We start from the raw sequence: 22,102 nt of genomic DNA on the forward strand, positions 1-22,102 counted from the left end.
TTAAATCGATTTATTTCATTATATTCGATTCCATCAAACGCATTGTGTGTAGTTATGAGCCTTAATGTCTTATTTGTCTATAAGCGATACAGTCTAGACTTATTTGCGTCAGGGAAAAACATTTTTACGATATTGGCTTATTATTGGAGCAATAAACCCTCGCGTCGAAATGAGAAAGAGCTTGAGCGAACACATAATGGAGAATTTTATTTGTTCATTTTTATTGATGGCACTAAATGGACCGGTTTGATCCTGTTTTCTATTTGAGAGGTTTGTTGCCAATTCGTATTTGGAGGTGTTATGTCGAATAAGGAGTTTTAATTTCAGTTGTGTATTCTCTAGAATTGCTATCCTAACCTTAGCCTAATGGGTTTCTCGCCGGATCTTCTCAGTGGGTCGCGTTTCCGATCCGGTGGTAGATTCTGCGAAGCGCTGCTCTACCTAGGGTCAGTGTTAGCGACACTCCGGTCTGAGCCCCGTGAGCTCACCTACACACGTTAGGGTGAAGCTGAAATAGCCTCTCAAGGCTATCAGCTTAGGTAGGAAAAAAAAAATGTTCGTAGGAGTTGGAACAGCGCCCCTAACGGCACACAGATGTTGCTTATTCAATTAGGGACACTTGACTGTGCACAGGGTATTAAGACTAGGATACATTAGCTTAGAATAAAACAATAACTGACTTCATAAGATATATTTAATAATAATCCTCTAAAAGACTTTCATAATCTCACCGTGGCTAATATAGGTACTAAGTTAAGTTTCACACATTTATCTATATATTTAGTATGAAATAAGCGAAAATACTATTCACAACAACAAAATAAAGACGTTATTACAATTAATTATGTATTATTTATACAAAATTTATTAAGTTACACCTCACAAACTTGTGTGTATATTTATAAAATACTAAATAGTTTAAGCACGTTTTTTTTAATTCTAGACATACTTTTATCTAAGGATATTTATATACATTAACGTGGACACATCAAGATCTGTTTTATGTACGTCATTATTTTATTTTTTATTTTATTCATATTAAAAACAATTTTATCTTCCTATTTTCAAAATAACTAGACTGAAGAACCTCAGAAACTAATTGAAAAAGAAATAATGAAAGAAAATAGGCCGACAATCAGAGGAAAAAGTGGTACTTAACTATTTTGTCTTTGCCTAAATAAATATATTATACAGATATTTTAGATACTTTTTCTAAATGGTGGGCTCTACCATTTGCCGGTGATGTGGTTAGCTAACCATAAAAATAAAATTTAATATGTACTTACACATATATAGTATACTTATAATATATATTATAATGTATCATAGATTACACTTATAGTTTAGTATATTTTTAATGTGATATAATAGGTTATACTTAATTTATGATACGGTAACCACAAGACCTTGAAAAAGTATCAGATTAACTACTTGAATTAACTTGCTTAGTATAAAATCCGAAAAAAATGTTTGATACAATTTAAAGCCTTAAAAAATATTATCTTTAGCATTTACATACGCTACTAAAGACCTCTATACATATATGTAATATATATTCTTAGATAGTTTTATAAGAAAATCTATAAATTGAATTTAATTGAAATATAAATACGTAAAGCGATTTTAGATAAATTTTACGTTTTAATTTACAATATTAGCACATTTATCGTAATAATAGGTTTAAATTATCATTTTTATTTTACGAGAAAACCTATTTAACCAGTAGTATTTACCTACTCTACAATGAATATTGTGTATGAATTAATAAATGTGTTAACATTAACACGCTGACCGCATCGCTTGATGTGTTTAGCTGACGAAAAATAAAAATCAGCGTAAACTTTCATAAACCTTTGATATGTTTACCAAAATACAGACAGTACAAAAAATCTTAAGATACATTTTGATAAGAGACTTTATGAATAGGGGTTTAGAGCACAGTTTCGTTTGTACAGGTCCTCGGGCCGTTGACAAGAGAGTACCTACTGGAGCCACCGTTCTTCCTACTTGTAACCGTGCCTCTGATAAACAATTCTTTGAAGGTCTCCCTGAATTGACGCGACATACCGCAATATATAGCAAAGTTGATTGGATAGGAAACGATAATGAAGAAATTCGTTACCAGAACGAGAATATTCGCGATATGGTAGTCCAAGATCTCGACAATCGTGCTGGATATTATGTGGAGGATAGTGACGACGGCCACGGGTATTTCCACGAGGAGGAAAACCGTGACCACGACTATCAACATCAGGGTGGTGCAGTTAGAATCTCGGAGCCTCTTGCACTCCGATTTCCGGTTCTCTTTGAACAGCTTCTGTCTGTTTATTTGGGCCGTCCTCATGGCCCTGAAGAGGAGCACGTTGAGGACAACTAAGGATGTGCACGGGATTAAGTGGACGAACAATACTCTGAAGCCGAAGTAGGAGATGAAATAGGCGTCGACGGAGAGCGCTTTCACCCAAGACGCCATCTCGATCTGTAAATAGAATTGTTTCAGTTAATCATATCACTAGATGATGACCGAGCTTTGCTCCCTATTTTTTTTTTGATAACGCCATCTTGTTGTGTCTTTAAAGCGGTTAGTTGCCCTCAATTAAGAAAAATAGTATTATTATTCGCTAATAGATGTCCGGAAGAGTTGATTAATGAAAACACGAATAAAACAAAATTTTCTGAAAATAAATCGTAGCTAGATCGATTTATCGCCCCCGAAATCCCCTGTATACTAAATTTTATGAAAATCGTTGGAACCGTTTCCTAGATTCAGATTATATACCTAGTCAGGTCATAAGTATTGTCACACAGTAAAAACTTTTCTTTTAGAATGCTGGCCACAAAAAAGTTTATTGAATTCGAATTTCGAATTGTTCATGAAAATAAAAATGTATACTTTGAGAATTTTACTCATTTTTAAATATGGAGTGGACGCTTAAAGAAGACCGTGTTGCAGTTATTGCGTTGCATCGTTGCGGTTACGCGCCAATCCAAATTTTTAACATACTGAAAAATTTTAATACAACCAAAAGATTCGTTTATCGTACCATCAAACGATACAATGAAGACTCTAGTGTAGATGACAGGTCAAGAAGTGGTCGCCCTCGGTCTGTTAGGACTCCAGCAGTGATAAAAGCTGTGAAGGCGCGAATTCAAAGAAATCCCAAACGTAAGCAGAAACTGTTGGCCCTTCAGATGGGGTTAAGCAGAACCACGGTGAAAAGGGTGTTAAATGAAGACTTAGGGCTTCGGGCATATCGAAGAAAAACAGGAAATCGTTTGAATGCTCGTCTAATGGACCTGAGACTGAAGAGATGCCGCGCTTTGTTGAAGCGGTACGCGGGGAAAAAATATCGGGAAATTCTTTTTTCGGATGAAAAATTTTTTACCGTAGAAGAGAGCTACAACAAACAAAATGATAAGGTGTACGCACACAGTAGTGAAGAAGCGAGCAACCATATTCCGCGTGTCCAACGAGGTCATTTTCCATCCTCGCTCATGGTATGGTTGGGAGTTTCTTATTGGGGCTTAACAGAGGTACATTTTTGTGAGAAAGGTGTAAAAACGAATGCAGTTGTGTATCAAAATACAGTCCTGACGAACCTTGTGGAACCTGTTTCTCATACCATGTTCAATAACAGGCACTGGGTATTCCAACAAGATTCGGGGCCAGCTCATAGAGCGAAGAGCACACAAGACTGGCTGGCGGCGCGTGAAATCGACTTCATCCGGCACGAAGACTGGCCCTCCTCCAGTCGAGATTTGAATCCGTTAGATTACAAGATATGGCAACACTTGGAGGAAAAGGCGTGCTCAAAGCCTCATCCCAATTTGGAGTCACTCAAGACATCCTTGATTAAGGCAGCCGCCGATATTGACATGGACCTCGTTCGTGCTGCGATAGACGACTGGCCGCGCAGATTGAAGGCCTGTATTCAAAATCACGAAGGTCATTTTGAATAAACTTTAGTGTCATAAGAATCTATGTTTTGTTAAGTTCATTTTGGTATATGAATGGTTACATAATGAATAAACTTGTAGCAATTATTTTACATTAAACATGTGACAGAATTTATGACCTGACTAGGTATATATACAAGGATTGCTCGTTTAAAGGTATAAGATTGGTGGAAGATCAGCTGTGATTATTGTGGTATTCAAGCGATGTAATTAATATTTGAAGTAGCTGATATCAGTGGTCGTCATCGATGAATGAATTATTTGTCTTCATCAGTCCAGCTAATAGAGCATGATGCTCATCTTAAAAATAATAAAAAAATTGCAAGCTAGTTTTTTTATTGCATAGATGGGTGGACGAGCTCACAGCTCACCTGGTGTTTTAAGTGGTTACTGGAGCCCATAGACATCTGCAACGTAAATGCCACCACCCAGCTTGAGATATGAGTTCTAAGGTCTCAGTATAGTACAACGGCTGCCCCACCCTTCAAACCGAAACGCATTACTGCTTCACGGCAGAAATAGGCGGGGTGGTGGTACCTACCCGTGCGGACTCACAAGAGGTCCTACCACCAGTAATTACGCAAATTATAATTTTGCGGGTTTGATTTTTATAAAACGATGTTATTCCTTCACCGTGGAAGTCAATCGTGAACATTTGTTAAGTACGCGTTTCATAAAAAAAATTGGTACCCGCCTGCGGGATTGAAACTTCGATTTATATCAGTGCATCTTTTCCATACACTTAGGATATGATTTATTCTTTGCTTTATATTGCATTTAAACTCGTTTTGGAATGTATAAAAAAACTGTAATCTGAACTAATATAGTTCAAATTGAAACCTAGTATGAATTGATTACCTAGGAACATACGGAGTAGACACGATCTTCTATGAAGTTATATAGTGTCATTTGTATTCCTTTATGTTATTTATATGATACATATTAAATGTGTGTTTAACAAGACTTCCACGATGAAGGGATCACAGAAGATCCTACAGAAATTCATATATATATATATATATATATATATTTTTTTCCACAGGAGAAAATCGCCGGATCCCCTCCCGCGCGGCAGGTGGGGTATGTGGGAGTTGAACCCACTAAAAACTCCTGCCGCTCACAACCGGCGCCCTACCTCGGACCGGGCCGGAGCCCAGTCGGGGCTATTGAAACGGCGGGACAGGGTTGACGCAGAGCACATTAAATCCATCCGGTTCCCTCGTTCAGCGGGCCGAGAGCCCGCTTTGATGGCGCCGCGTTACAGAAATTCATATTAGTAAAATTTAGAAATATACGTAATGACTGGCCTAGGTACCACCACCCCGTCTATATCTGCAAAGGGTTCCAGCTTTAATATAACAAAATTGAGATTAAATGTAATTACTCTGCAGACTTCCTCGACGCGCCCCCGCCACACAGTCTTGTGAGGAGTGTAGCATCTGTCGAAGAAGCGCGGTAGCTGATGAAGAAACGCCGCTATTCCTATGTAGATCAGACATTTCATCACCCGGGGCATGGTGCACCTGGAACAAGACGTTATAAACATTTAAATAAAGTTTTTTTGGAACGAAGTTCCTTATCGCGCGTTGTGAAACGGGGCTAGACGGAAAAAATTCTTACGAAAAGTTGTCACAACACTTTTTGCTATATTAAGCTATTGTAAGCTGTGTGGCGTCGCATTCTCGCTCACGACTCGGTCGTGCGCGGACGTGCTTTCCGATCCGTGGCCCGCTTGCGAGCTGCGTCTCTGAACTCACAGTTGTGCTCGACAGTGTAGTGACCGTGAATACATCGTGCGTACAATTCAGTAGTGCGGACGTGCCGATCCGTTGGTCGCTTGCGATCTGCGTATCGAGGTCCATTTTTGTGCGCTAAAGTTTTGTAACCGCGAACCCACCCTTACCAACTGCCTTTTTCAAGGCAAAACCAATCGCTACGTTCAGCTTCCTGTGGCACTCACAGGCTAGCGATTTCCTAACCCTTCCCAAAAACAACAGTCTTTTTCAAGACTAGACCCCCGCTCGCGATTCTGCCTGCTGTAGCACTATACAGCCCGAGCGGGTTCCTTTCCTTTTCCCCGCCGATTGCCGTTTTCACGGCATAGGCATTCCCCCCCCCTGCTCCTTGCTGTCCTGCAGCACAGGGGGGTTACAAATCCTATCCGGGGCCTCGCCTTTCGGCGAGTTCAACAAAAGTCCCGGGGCCGCCCCCCCCGGGCAAGAAGACCGAAGATGAGCGAAGATTTTGTGTGCGACAGTGATAGTGCTAGGGACATTGTCGGGTTCCTCCGGGATAGGTACCCGTCAATTAGGGCCGAGTATCTCAGCTATAGGGCCTCTCGTGGCAATCCCTCCCCCCCGCGTCCGTCGCCGCGTATTTCAACCGTGCCTCGGAGGCACGCCGCGCGCCCCCCGCCGCCGCGTTAAGTTCGAGCGCACGTTCCGACGATGCGGCTCACATAGCGCCTAGCGCTACCCCCACCCCCGCGCCCGCGTCTATTGCGTCAGCCTCACTGACTTCGTCCGTCGCGACCTCGATCGTCTCTAATAGCTCTGTCTCTAATAGCTCAGGCTCCGATACCGAATCGGAGATGGACTTTGAATCCGCGCCCAGCCCTCAGCCCGGAACCTCGGATGGGTTCCAGACGGTTACCCGCGGTAAAAAACGTACTCGCGTCGTGGAGTCCCGGAGCTCCACAACAAAACAAACGAAATCCGCGCCCGCCTCTCGACCGAAGGTAGTAGTTACACCGGAGTCGGACTCCGCGCGCCGCGTAACCCCACCGCCGCGTCCCAAGCCCGCGCCCGCTCCTAAAGTAGCTGCCCCGCCCCCGCTGATACTTCAAGAGAAGACAGCGTGGAATCGAGTATCCCAGGCCCTTCAGGCAAACAAAATTAATTACACCCATGCGCGTAACGTCGCGCATGGGATTCAGATAAAGGTCGCAACGCCGGGCGACCATAGGGCCCTCTCTTCATACCTCCGAAAGGAGAACATAGGTTTTCACACCTATGCTCTTCAGGAGGACCGCGAGCTCCGCGTAGTAATACGCGGAGTCCCCAAGGAGTTAGACATCGACTACGTTAAGGAGGATCTGATCGCTCAGTCACTCCCTATAGTTAGTGTGCATCGGATGCACAGTGGGCGGGGCAAGCAGCCCTATAATATGATTCTTGTCGCGTTGGAGCCAACCCCGGAGGCCAAAAAGAAAATTTAATGCCTCTCGAAAGTTTGCGGCTTATCCGGGGTCTCCATCGAAGCCCCCCATAAACGTGGCACTCCCGGGCAGTGCTACAGATGCCAGCTATATGGCCACTCGGCGCGTAATTGCCACGCGCGTCCCCGCTGCGTGAAGTGCCTCGGCGATCACGCTACGTTAGATTGCGTTAGAGATAGGGAAACCGCGACCGAACCCCCAAGTTGTGTCCTATGCCTTAAGCAAGGGCACCCCGCGAACTACCGTGGATGTCCTAGGGCTCCGCGCAAGCGTTCAACCCTCCCAGCTCCGCGAACCGTCGGCCCAAAGACTTCGGCACCCTCAGTGCCGAAACCTGCCTTCGTGCCGGCTGCAGTTCCCACGGTCTCAGCGTGGAAAAAGCCGCTGCCGTATACGAAGGCGGGAACGCAAACCGCACCCCCGCCCCCGCTCGCGACACGCCCCGCGCCCCAGCCCCTGCTCGCACCTCGCCCCGCGCCCGCGTTCCGCCCCCCGCAACCCTCTGCCGTCAACGACTTCGCGCTCGTGCGCGACTTCGTCACCGCTGTTAACTTCGACCGTCTGCGATCGTTCGCAGACGCGATACGTAGGTCGGTAACCCCCGAACAGAGACTCGCGGCCGCGTTCGATCACATGGACGTATACGAGTCCGTGTCCCGCACTTTATAAAAATCTTTACCGGTAATCAATGGCGCAAAAAGGTAGAGAAAAACCGTATTCCCTTACGTTAGCATTCTACAATGCTAACGGACTCGCGCGGCAACGCGATCAAATTTTCGAATTCCTCCGCGATAATCTTGTAGATATTCTACTAGTGCAGGAAACCTGTCTGAAGCCCTCGCGTCGCGACCCGAAAGTCGCGAATTACGTCATGGTTAGGAATGACAGACTCACCGCCTCCAAAGGCGGGACTGCCATTTACTATAGGCGGGCCCTGCACGTTGTCCCTCTCGATACTCCCTCGCTCTCACATATCGAGGCGTCAGTGTGCCGTATCTCGCTGACGGGACACCAGCCGATCGTCATCGCATCCGTTTATCTCCCCCCGGACAAGCCCCTTCTGAGCAGTGACATCGAGTCACTGTTCGGCATGGGAGACTCCGTCATCCTGGCAGGCGATTTAAATTGCCACCACACTAGGTGGAACTGCCATCGTACTAACGTTAACGGTAGGCGTCTCGACGCGTTTATAGACGACCTCACCTTTGAAATAGTCGGTCCCCCAACTCCAACATGTTATCCGTATAACATCGCGCTCCGTCCGAGCACTATAGACCTGGCATTGCTTAGGAACGTAACTCTGCGCTTGCGTTCCATCGAAGCAATGTCAGAGCTCGACTCAGACCACCGACCTGTCGTTATGCAGCTCGGTCGCCCCCACAACCCAGTCACTGTTACGAGGACCATGGTGGATTGGAATAAGCTGGGCACGTGCCTAGCCGACACCGCTCCGCCAATCCTCCCTTACGGCCCGGATTCGAATCTATCCCCCGAGGACACCGTCGAATCCATAAACATCATTACCGATCACATATCTTCCGCGATTATTAGATCTTCTAAAGAAGTCGATGTGGAGGACAGCTTCCACCGCATCAGACTGTCCCCCGATCTTAGGAATCTCTTAAGAGTTAGGAACGCGGCAATCCGGGCCTACGATCGTCTTCCCACGCATTCAAACCGGATTCGGATGCGTCGTCTACAACGCGAAGTCCACTCCCGCTTAAGCGACGCGCGTAACGATAATTGGCATAGTTATTTAGAACAACTCGCGCCCTCCCACCAAGCATACTGGCGACTAGCTAGGACTCTCAAATCCGAAACTACCGCTACTATGCCTCCCCTCGTACGCCCTTCAGGCCAACCACCGGCATTCGATGACGATGACAAGGCTGAGCTGCTGGCCGATGCACTGCAAGAGCAGTGCACCACCAGCACTCAACACGCGGACCCCGAACACACCGAGTTAGTCGACAGGGAGGTCGAGCGCAGAGCTTCCCTGCCGCCCTCGGACGCGTTACCCCCCATTACCACTGACGAAGTTAGAGACGCGATCCACAACCTACAACCTAGGAAGGCACCCGGCTCCGACGGCATCCACAACCGCGCGCTAAAATTTTTGCCAGTCCAACTGATAGCAATGTTGGCTACAATTTTAAATGCCGCTATGACGCACTGCATCTTTCCCGCGGTGTGGAAAGAAGCGGACGTTATCGGTATACATAAGCCGGGCAAACCGACAAACGAAACTTCTAGTTACCGTCCGATTAGTCTCCTCTCGACGATAGGAAAAATTTACGAACGGCTCCTTAGGAAACGCCTCTGGGATTTTGTTACCGCGAACAAAATTCTCATTGACGAACAGTTCGGATTCCGCTCAAAACACTCGTGCGTACAACAAGTGCACCGCCTCACGGAGCACATTCTGATAGGACTAAATAGGCGTAAACAAATCCCGACCGGCGCCCTCTTCTTCGACATCGCGAAGGCGTTCGACAAAGTCTGGCACAACGGTTTAATTTATAAACTGTACAACATGGGAGTGCCAGACAGACTCGTGCTCATCATACGAGACTTCTTGTCGAACCGTTCGTTTCGATATCGAGTAGAGGGAACTCGTTCTCGTCCCCGTCAACTGACCGCCGGAGTCCCGCAAGGCTCCGCGCTCTCCCCGTTATTATTTAGTTTGTATATCAATGATATACCCCGGTCTCCGGAGACCCATCTAGCGCTCTTCGCCGATGACACGGCTATCTACTACTCGTGTAGGAAGATGTCGCTGCTTCATCGGCGACTCCAGATCGCAGTAGCCACCCTGGGACAGTGGTTCCGGAAGTGGCGAATAGACATCAACCCCACGAAAAGCGCAGCGGTGCTCTTCAAAAGGGGTCGCCCTCCGAACATCACTTCGAGCATCCCACTCCGTAGTAGGCGCGCAAACACCTCCGCCGTTAGTCCCATCACTCTCTTTGGCCAGCCCATTCCGTGGGTCTCGAAGGTCAAATATCTAGGCGTCACCCTCGACAGAGGGATGACATTCCGTCCCCATATAAAAACGGTACGCGACCGCGCCGCGTTTATTCTAGGACGACTCTATCCAATGCTTTGTAGTCGAAGCAAACTGTCCCTCCGTAATAAGGTAACTCTCTACAAAACTTGTATACGCCCCGTCATGACGTATGCAAGCGTAGTGTTCGCTCACGCAGCCCGCACCAACTTGAAATCCCTTCAGGTTATTCAATCACGATTCTGCAGGATAGCCGTCGGAGCGCCTTGGTTCCTTAGGAATGTGGATCTCCACGACGACCTGGAGCTCGACTCTTTTAGTAAGTATCTACAGTCGGCATCACTGCGCCATTTTGAGAAGGCGGCACGACATGAGAACCCTCTCATCGTAGCCGCTGGAAATTACATACCCGACCCAGTAGACCGAATGGTAAACCGTCGACGTCGCCCAAAGCACGTCATTACGGATCCTCCTGATCCATTAACGGTGCTTTTAGGCACCACAAGCACCGGTCACAGTCCTCGTCGAACCCGTCGCTTGCGACGAAGGGCTCGACGAGCGAACTAACCCATAGACACAGCCCACTGAGTTTCTCGCCGGATCTTCTCAGTGGGTCGCGTTTCCGATCCGGTGGTAGATTCTGCGAAGCACTGCTCTTGCTAGGGTCAGTGTTAGCAACTCTCCGGTTGAGCCCCGCGAGCTCACCTACTAACGTTAGGGCGAAGCTGAAATAGCCTCTCAAGGCTATCAGCATAGGTAGGAAAAAAAAAAAAAAAAAAAAAATGTGGCGTCGCATGTTTCTCTGTCTGTCTGTCTGTCTCTCTCTCTGTCTCTCTCTCTCTCTCTCTTATAGAAAGCAAGCCAGATATTTTCATTTCTATTTCGCATTGAACAGTGTGGTGTCGCGACGATTATTTTTATTGAGTGTATACAGGTTTTTTCTAAATAATAAATAATAAAAAATAAAAAAAATATTACTATAACTTAAAAAAAATAAAATTTTATTACAATTCCTTCACTAATTAATCGAAAGGAACTTCGCTCCATCCGGGTGTCCCTTGACACCTCTCAAGTTTTTTTTTTGTTGTTGCTTAGATGGGTGAATGAGCTCACAGCCCACCTGGTGTTGAGTGGTTACTGGAGCCTATAGACTTCTACAACGTAAATGCGCCACCCACATTGAGATATAAGTTTTAAGGTCTCAGTATAGTTACAACGGCTGCCCCACCCTTCAAACCGAAACGAATTACTGCTTCACGGCAGAAATAGGCGGGGTGGTGGTACCTACCCGTGCGGACTCACAAGTAAAATACCACCAGTAAAATAAAGATATTATTTTAAAAGCGATTGTGGTATCGCATAGTTACGAAATTTGGGATGTCACTTAAAAATAACCCAGACTTCCGTGACTATATTGAGAAACGTATAGCATTAGATATGTCGGTAAGTATAAAATTAATACAATAAAGGTAACGATTAAATCGTATCGTATCGATTAAATCTTAATTATGTGTAAAGAAACAAGATTATTATTACATTGTTCATATTTGTAGATTTATAAATATGTATGTTGTATGTGTATCGTGTATGTACATATTATGTGTATGTATGTATCTATTTCAATTTAAAGGTACAACGCGTGTAATTTGGCTCCTATTGATTCTTGTCCACTTAATGGTTGTCTAGGAAGAGATCGCTTTTAGCGATAAGGCCGCCAATTGTACTTTTTTGTATTCAATACTAGCTGACCCGGCAGATTTCGTAATGCCTCAATCGATAAATAAAAGACCTAAATTTTGTATAAAATAAACTTAAAACAGACAAAGAAACCCGTCCGACGGGGGGGACATCAAAGGTAAAACAAAATTGTTATTTTTATTTAATTCCAAGCATTTTCATATTTATTGAAACCTTTTAAACCTTCTCTGGACTTCCACAAATAATTCAAGACCAAAATTAGCCAAATCGGTCCAGCCGTTCTCGAGTTTTAGCGAGACTAACGAACAGCAATTCGTTTTTATATATATAGATTTCGCCTTTTTTTTTAGTTTGTATATAATAAAGCATACTCTCTCTCTCTTTATCTTTCGAAATCATGATAATTGTAAATAGACATGCTTTAACAAAGACCTAAAAAAAAAAGATATTCCAAAACAAATTAATATACACTGAAAACAATAATCATCGAAATCGGTTGGCGTGATATTGAGTTATTGAGTTATTCATCTAAAAAAAAAAAAAAAACGGTTCAGTAGTTTAGGTGTCCATCGCGGACAAACAACGTGGCGCGTAATTTATATATATAAAGATTTAGGCTGGCAGAGAACAAATTAGCATACAAATTTTTGTTAACTTTTACGCTATCGAGAACGTTAAAAAATTCGCACTAAGCACAATGATCAAAGGAAAAAAAACGTGTGGCACTCGGGAACTGCCGCGGTAAAGCTATTGCACAGCATTTTTTATCAACTTATGCAATTATAATTAGACAATGATAATTTAATATTAAAACATTAATAAAACAAGACCACGCTATATTAAACATTAATAAAAGCAAAACCTCAACTGTCCCTTTCACACTCAAAAGCTAGACCGCGCGAGAGAGAGATGGGCAGACTTTTCATATGATGCACATGCAGTGTGACGTCACGCCACGCGCATATTCACAAACACTACACAAGCGCAACGCGTGAATGTGTTGAACGCGACCTACATGGTAGGCGGAGTGAGGGGTGTAAGGTTTTTTTGTTACGGAATTTCATGATTCGGTCGCCGCGTTCAAGGCCCGCGATAAACGCTATGCAATAGCTTAAAAAGCATACGTTCCAAACAAAATCAGGCTAATAATAACTTTTGCCCAAAACAAGCCTGCCCTTAATTCCAAATCGGCTTATATTTAGAGCCCATCCTTTACTTCATTATATGAGCGTTTTTACGAGCCACTTCTTTATATAATACATATAAATAAAATAATCCATTCTTTTCGGTCGACCCGTCAAAATTACATATACGCGAGGGTGCCCCTACCATGACAGACACGGTTATTAAATAAATTGGAACGCCCAATTTGATTACTTTTGCGTTTAAGTCGACTTATTTATGGGGTGGCGTGAAAATATCATATAATTTGTTTTTTCCTAACGTGCAAAGAGAGGAGAAAAAAAAAGTGCGTGCGTACAAAGTACACATGTCAGAAGTGAAACATTCTTGGCGAACTAATTTATAAGTCTTGCTTATATTTATACAAATCTAAAACTTTAGATTTCCGAGACTTAGAGGAAGGGAAAAAGGAAGATATGTTCCCGCCAAAAGTCTGTCAAATGTCAATCTCAAACCTCAGTGTTGACAGTCACATTATGTTTAGATTTCTAAATTGTAAATTATGTACTAATATTTTGCCAATTGAATTGACTAATTTAATTTCATGCTATTTGATTAATGTTCTAAATTCTTTTCATTTCATTTCAATTCCTATTAACATTTTTCACAAAAAAATTATAAAATATTAGGCTGTATGGTATGATACATTTGCCTTTCCAGTTGGAAAAATACAACAACTACTACTATTGACATTTGACAAGTACTTAATTTCAATAGTAGCTTGATGTCACTTCCGTTGCATACCTGCGTGACGTTCTGTAAAAATTTTACCCCCATGCGCCTAAAGAAGTTTCACTTCAAAAAATATGATGAAGCAAGGCTATAAAGTTAACGGCCATTTAACACTATATGGGTCGTGAGCTTTTGTCATGAGGTCGTGGTATAGTTGAAGTATTTGTTTCCATGCAAATTTTTCCAGATAACCAATCGCTTGAACATTTGCATCTATCCTCTATATCTATCAGCTATATCCTTGACTGTTGAAAAATTAGCTATTTGCAAATGGTTTTGAACGCCACATCGTTCTTTCTTGTTTGGATTGTATTATTAATGGAACTATTAAAATATTGTGACATGTAGAATAGAAACAAGAAATAATAAAAAGGAAATTAGTTTTCAAGCTGCATAGATTTTATCGCGGGCTTTGAGCGCGGCGACCGAATCAAGAAATTCCGTAACGAAAACAACCTAACACCTCTCCGCCTACCATGTAGCTCGCGTTCAACACATTCACACGTTGCGCTTGTGTAGTGTTTGTGAATAAGCGCGCGGCGTGACGTCGCACTGCATGCGCATCATGAAAAGTCTGCCCATCTCTCTCTCGCGCTGTCTAGCTTATGAGTGTGAAGGGGACAGTTAATGTTTTGCTTTAGTTAATGTTTATAAATATAGCGTGGTCTTATTTTATTATTGTTTTAATATTAAATTATTATTGTCTGATTATAATTGCATAAGTTGATAAAAAATGCTATGCAATAGCTTTACCGTGACAGTCCCCAAGTGCCACACGTGTTTTTTTTTACATAAATCCATTCCATTATATCTTTCACCGCCTACCGGGCACCGATTCTTATTTAGCACCCCTAAATTTTACTTAAACTTTCAATCGCCCCTTCAGATAGCCCCCTTGGCGCCTACTGGTAGGCGATACTGTCAACTTCGAGAGCCTATGTTCTAGGAGGATCATCATGGCACCATTTACGTCTAAGGTGACCGTCAAAGTTTCACCTAGGTCTCATGGCTTAATGGATTCACTTGTCTTATCAAGAAATAGACGTCATGGATAAACTACAGCCGCCAAATTGTTTCATTAAGCTTTTGTTATCACAATTTGAACGTGTTAATATTTGTATTTTACAAACGATCCAAGTTTAGCTTTATTGCTTTTGTTATTACGAAGTTTAATTGATTAACTTAAATATTTGTTTCCGAGATGAGTTGAATGTGTTTAATATTGCTATTTCATAAATTTTGATGTGATGCCGTATTTTTCGCGGGATACATCATTATTTTAGTATAAATCATTCATTTCACAGTCTTTATTTTGTGTTAAGTAACTGAATTAAATGAAATTTATTAATATAGAACACATTTTCAAATATAAAAGCGAACATTATCGTTAACACAGTTCCTTTATTTTGAAACTAGCGACCCGCCCTCGCTTCGCTTCGGAAACATTAAAACACACATGAAACCAAAAATTAAAAATAAAAATAAATAAAAAAAAGTAGCCTATGTTCATCAGGGACAATGTCGGCTTCTAATGGAAAAAGAATTTTTCAAATCGGTCCAGTAGTTTCGGAGCCTATTCGAAACAAACAAACAAACAAATCTTTCCTCTTTATAATATTAGTATAGATATACAATTAATAATTATGTTTTATTAAAATTACAAGACTATGATATAATCCTCATATTGCGAAAGCCAGTATTTGAATATTTTTTTAATTGTACACTCTCAGATACATCTAATTTTTCCCCACTAGAGTTTTCCAGGAAGGAAACTTACTGTATAAATAAATTAGATTCGCTTTTGTACTCTGTACGCTTTTAGATATTGTACTTGTATTGAGATGTTCTTCTTAAACCTCTACGTATTATTTTCGATTTATATTGTTACATTGGTAAGAGTGACATCATATATCGCTGAATAGCCGAACGAATATCGAAGGATCTAGTAGCGCGACGTCAACGCGGTCAACGGTCGTCTGGTGTAGTGGTAAGTGACATGGTCACTACACAAGGGGGTCGCGGGTTCAAATCCCGCCAAGGGAAGATATTTGTATGATAAATATAAATGTGTTTTCCAGGGTTATGAATGTATATTAAATATATGTATGTGTATAATAAAAATCTTACATTTATATCCGTTATCTGGTACCTGTAACACAAGTTCTTTACGAACTTATCACGGGACCAGTTAACGTGGCGTGATTGTTAGTAAATATATAAATATAGTATATATATAAAAAAATATAGTAGCATCTAGAACGCTCGGGAAGTACAACGCCATCTATTGTCAGATAGCGGAAACACACAATACTCAGCTTATGTGGAATATTTTTGATAATAATAGGGATGTGGTATCGGCTATAAAAGCGTTGCAGAGATGGCACGCAGTCAGTCAGTAATCGGAACTACTCGAAGCGAAATAGCGAACGGATCACCTGAAGCGAAGCGGAAGAAGCGAATTGAGAATTTTAAAGTGTTTGTGGAGTGTTTTAAGTGTTTTAAGTGCTAATAACAGTGTTAACTTGTAATTCGGTAGAATTTTATTTATCCCGAACCCCAGTGCATACCAACCAATACTAGCTCTGTAGATAGTCGCTTTTGAATGGCCCCAGGAAGCGATAACATTTCTATGGTTTTTAGTGATTTTCATACCGTTAGTGATAAACCTAAAGATCTAGTCCACTGAAACTCTAATGTCATGCAATTCAAATTCAATATCCAGTTTGATTTGAAAATGTATCTTCTGCCATATACTACCCGAATATTACAATAAACTAAACAAAAAAGCCGGCGAAATATTTGTCTTTTGCAAGCATTTGGTTTACAAAATGTGCTGGAGAAAGATGCTACGAATCCCGTGGAGAGCATATCGGACTAACGCATCCATATTAAGACAGTTCAGTATCCAAACCAGGCGCTCTACCATCTGCCTCAAGAGGATATTTGAGTTCATCGGTAACATTGCCAGAATGAGCGGTGAAAATCTTGAAAAATTTATACTAACTTGCAAGATTGCAGGCAAAAGATCTCGTGGCCGCATTCCAATGCGCTGGTCCGACCAAATCCGCACCGCTCTGGATACCCTAGTCTACGACGCCATACGAACCGCCGAGAACAGAGGAAGATGGCGACACATCATCCCAAGAAGGATAATGGGAGGAGATGTTCACGACCCTCAGACATCAGGGATGCGACTCAGGGAGGAGAGATGCTTGTTTTTGATTTCTTTCTTTTTCCGTTAGCGCTTTTACGCTCAATCAAAAGTCACTCACGCGATGAAAACTCGATCGATGCAAAGCTAGACAAATAGTAGTGGTCTTCTACGTACTGACACAGAGAATCGTTTACGGTCTTCAATAAAAACGTGTCCGAATCGAATATTCTGCGGTAACGTGTAACTTTACGACTCACGGTCGTATGAAATCACCGGACACTCCGTCGATTGGTCTAAAATAGTAGTGGTCTTATTCTCTTCGGTTTTCGCGAGGCAAGACCACTATTAAGACTGCTTTTTAACAGACTTGAAAAAAGGAGGAGGTTCTCAATTCGACTGTATGTTTTTTTTAAATGTTTGTTACCTCATAACTTTTGACTGGGTGAATCGATTTTGGTGATTATTTTTTTATTAGAATGCTGACGCTTCCCGTGTGGTCCTCTTTATTTATTAATTTAGTGCAATTCTGATAATGGTATCCATGAGAAAACCATCTAAGTCTTAAATTTGCATTAAGTACGTACCTCCTACGAAGTCCCCGCGCCTAGGGGGCGCGAGGGGTATGCGGGACTGGTCCGCGACTGCGAGATCGCGGGCCCAAGAATGTTTTCAGGGCCCTACCCACTAAACGTCTCCCTTGCACTCATCGCCCAAGCGTTCGATCCCCTCCGAGGTCAGAACCCGGATGAGGTAAGGGGGTTACCGCGGTCAACACTACAACCAGACGGCGCAGATCACCCCAAGGACGCCCAGCCGACGGAGCCTTCGAGGCGAATCGAAGGCTCTGAAACGTCGGCCGTCAGGCCACCCAGACGGTGCCGCTGGTGTCCCGGAATACCCCGCTGGACCAGAACAAACCGTTTTTTTTTTTTCGGGCCGGGGGCCGGTCTTATTGCGAGGTGCCCGCGCCTAGGGGGCGCGCGGGGTATGTGGGACTCAATGATCTGCAGGTGTTAAGAGCAGACCGCGGGCCCAAGGAATTTTAGGGCCCACCCACGACTTCCCAGCACTCTTACGCTCGACGTCCGATCCCCTCTGAGGTCAGAACTCTGATGAAGTAGGGGGGTTACCGCGGTCAACACTACTACCAGACAGCGCGGCTCACCCCAAGGACGCCCAGCCGACGGAGCCTTCGAGGCCTTTTTTTTTAAATATGTGTTTTGTTCCAACTTAGGTCATAAGATGGTTTAAATAAACAATAAAATGATTTCTTATGTTGATTATTGCTATTAACTGTAAGTTTCATAGCTCTAAAAATGATGGCGCCTTAAATCAATTTTTACAGACAATTGTAATACTGCCTGACATTCATATCTCATAGATGGCGCTGTGTTAAAAATTCCAACAATAAATATAATATTTTTCCTTAGAAGCCTCTGCTAAACAAGGGTATGACAGCATCTTGCCTTGATTTCAACATTAAATATTGACATTAAGAAGGATTTATGATCGTATGAAGACAATGGTTGGAAGATAGGTTTAGTCGACTTGAGATTCGTTTTTTTTGCTTAAATGGGTGGACGAGCTCATGGCTCACCTAGTGTTAACTGGTTACCGGGGTACATAGACATCAACAAGTCAATACCACCCAATTTGAGACACGATTTCTTAGTCTCAATTTTTTATAGTATATAGCTGCCTCACCCTTTAAACCGAATCGTATTACTGCTTCACGACAGAAATAGGCAGGGTGGTGCTACCTATCCATGCCGGTTCGCAATACGCCCTGCCACCAGTGAAAAAACTGTATCGAAGAACACAAAACACAAGTAAATCTAACCAAAACAAGTGAAGGTTTTTTTCCACACGAGAAAATTGCCGGATCCCCACCCGCGCGGCAGGTGGGGTATGTGGGAGACCTCACTAAAAACTCCTGCCGCTCACAACCGGCGCCCTACCTCGGACCGGGCCGGAGCCCAGTCGGGGCTATTGAGACGGCGGGACAGGGTTGACGCAGAGCACATTACATCCATCCCGCCGGACCGGTCACAGGATTAGGGTTTTTTTGGCGTTAGCTGATACCAAAGGCGCATGGCTGTCTAAGTCTTCAAACAAGACCTAACTGCTCCAAAAGCAGTAACGGGTAAGGATTCCGGCTACCAAAATGCTCTACTGCCACCAGTGAAACCTCAATTAGAGGAACAGTTTTAAAACCTTCAAAGAAGACTCCAACTGGAAATAGAATCACGTGATAACGATCACCAATCACCGATCGAAATCGCTGCAAAACACAAAACTAACAAAACGTAATGCCACTACGTAAACATATATTTTTTACGATATCTTATTCCACCGGCGAAGCTGATTCAGACGTTTGGAAGTAAATAAAATTAATAGCCGTTTCCCGAATGTCGGTTGATTTTTCTATGTTTACGTAAACTGTTTTCCGCGAAGGATTCGAAGTGGCCTCGCGTCCGGTTTTAATGCGGTTTTAAGATTTTTGTTTTTTTTTTACATTCGTTCACAAGAAATTGCTTGTTTACCATTAAATTACGTATGTATCTATGTATGTCGATGGTGTCATGTTTCACGATTGATTCGGAGGCCAATGCTTCTTCTTGCTGTGAATTTTTCGCAGCTATAAGATCCAATCATATTTTTATTTTTACTTTTTATTGCTTAGATGGGTGAACGAGCTCACAGCCCACCTGGTGTTAAGTGGTTAGTGGAGCCCATAGACCTCTACAGCGTAGACGCGCCACCCATCTTGATATACAAGTTCTAAGGTCTCAGTATAGTTACAACGGCTGCACCCTTCAAACCGAAACGTATTACTGCTTCACGGCAGAAAACGGTGAATTTTCCGCAGCTATAAGGTCAAATCGGTGTTAAGTGGTGTTAAGTGGTTACTGGAGCCCATAGACATCTACAACGTAAATGCGCCACCCGCCTTGAGATATAAGTTCTAAGATCTCAGTGTAGTTACAACGGCTGCCCCACCTTTCAGAATGTGTATTAGTCTCTGGTGCTCTTAGTACTGGGAATTTTGGTATGGGGCCAGACGACCGTGTGTGTGATGGCTCAAGGATGGTGATGTTAACGTTGCCAGACCAGTTGGGTCAAAAGCTCTTCTATACTATTAATACTATAAAGCTAAAGAGTTTGTTTGTTTGAACGCGCTAATCTCAGGAACTTACTGGTCCAATTTGAAAAATTATTTCAGTGTTAGATAGCCCATTTATTGAAGAAGACTATAGGCTATAATATAAAATATCACAGTAAGACCAGTACAAGTGGAGCACCAATAAAGAATGTTTCAAAATAGGGGTTTAAATAGCTCCTTAACATTCTATAATTCAAAAATATTTTCATTTTCTACGTAAATGAAGTGGGGGGTAAAATTTAGCGTTATGCCAAAGTAACTACTCTACGCGGACGGAGTCGCGGGCAAAAGCTTGTCTATACTAATATTATAAAGAGGAAAAATTTGTTTGTTTGTTTGTATTGAATAGGCTCCGAAACTACTGAACCGATTTGAAAAATTCTTTCATTGTTTGGAAGCTACACTATCCCCGAGTTACATAGGCAATATTCATTTAAAAAAATAATAAGGATCCTTATTAAAAATCCAATAATGTGACCCAAGGTGTAAAAAAATTACCTAAAATATTCTTCGTAATATCATAAATAATCGCGTGCCCTGCGAAAACTATTTATGATAGAATAAAATAATGTACTATGATTTTGTAGAACACATTATTATTTACAAAAAGTGTCGCGACAGCATATGTCTAACTATCTATATATTAATACGTGAAGCAAAAACTTTGGATCCCTTTTTACGAAAATTGCGCGGACGGAGGAGTATGAAATTTCCCACACTTATAGAGAATATAGAGAAGAAGTGCACAATGCTAATATTTTTTTTTAATAATGCATAAAAGATACAGTAAATCAATAAAGAAAACATTACACACACTACATACCAGGTATTTGACGCACACACGCATGCATACTATTTATTGTCAAACTTTTGTTCTTGACGTCTGTTGTCAAATTGAGATTAAATATTGTTTGTCTTTGTTATTATTTTTTATAGTGTAGTCTTGGCGAAATTTGTGATTATAGAAGTATAAAATACAATCATAATAGTGTACAAACTTACAATTCTAATTAATTATAGTCGAATTTCGACTACTGCGGGATCTCTAGTTATAGTTATACTGCACGGTTATAGTTATAGTTATACGGTCTAACTAAGTAAGTGTATGTTTGATAAACGTTTTTTTCCTGTTTACTTTCAGCAAAATACAGTTTAGTCGGTTTCGATGCGCCATAAAGATTTTAATGTCCGTTAAACTTAACGGGGCGATTAATTTGGATCGTCAGTGGCTTTTTACCACGCGCGCCCCGGAGTTCTGTGGCGCGTTTGAACACGTACTAATGAGTTCTCAATTAAATAAAAAAAAAATATGTATGTTAGTAGGTGTGTATATCAGTAGGTGTGTATATCAGTAGGTGAATAGATAATTTAAAATAGTACTCTGCATTTCTCTACTCTGTTAGGCAAAAGATTATTAATTTCGTTAGTTGTTTTAGGGTTATCTCTAAACCCGGTCGGCGGTGTATCGCGTTCCGACCCGGCAGGCTGGTTCTGGTCCAGCGGGGTATACCGGAACACCAGCGGCATCGCCCGGGTGGCCTGGTAGGGCCGCCGTACCGCGGAGACCGACGTCGTTGGTCGTCGACTATCGCTTCGACGACCCGTCGGTCGGGCGTCCTCGGGGTGGCGCCGCGGGTCTGGTTGTAGTGTTGACCGCGGGAGCCCCCCTACTGTGACCGGGTTTTGACACCGGACGGAGATCGGACGTCGGGTGTAAGAGTGCAGGGGAGTCGTTTAGTGGGTGGGCCCTAAAATTACTTGGGCCCGCGGTCTGCTCCCAACACCTTCAGATCGTTGAGTCCCATATACCCCGCGCGCCCCCTAGGCGCGGGGACCCCGTAGGAGGTTCGGCCCCCAGCCCGAAAAAAAAGGGTTATCATTAAAATAATTTAGAAGTTTTATTTTTTTCGTGCCTTAATTAAACAAAAAATGTCGGTAACAAAACATAAGACAAAATTTAATAAGTAAAGACTTGAGTAATCGACAGGTCATTTC

At 42.6% G+C, this 22,102-nt stretch overlaps 1 protein-coding gene across 1 annotated transcript in view; it reads right to left on the bottom strand.

Annotated features, from left to right (window-relative positions):
- Positions 1–676: 676 nt before the first annotated feature.
- SPR (Sex peptide receptor) overlaps positions 677–22,102 on the bottom strand; it is a 301,535-nt gene continuing 280,109 nt past the window's right edge. Inside the window, exons 7-8 of the mRNA XM_089738232.1 lie at positions 5,342–5,480; positions 677–2,479 (exon numbers count right to left, since the gene is read on the bottom strand). Coding sequence (XP_089594358.1) covers positions 1,931–2,479; positions 5,342–5,480 — 688 coding nt within the window. The 3' untranslated portion in view covers positions 677–1,930. The remainder of the gene's footprint in view (positions 2,480–5,341; positions 5,481–22,102) is intronic.

This window comes from Bombyx mandarina, chromosome 24 (assembly GCF_030267445.1).
Source record: "Bombyx mandarina strain Sakado chromosome 24, ASM3026744v2".
Taxonomy (NCBI): Eukaryota; Metazoa; Arthropoda; class Insecta; order Lepidoptera; family Bombycidae; genus Bombyx; species Bombyx mandarina.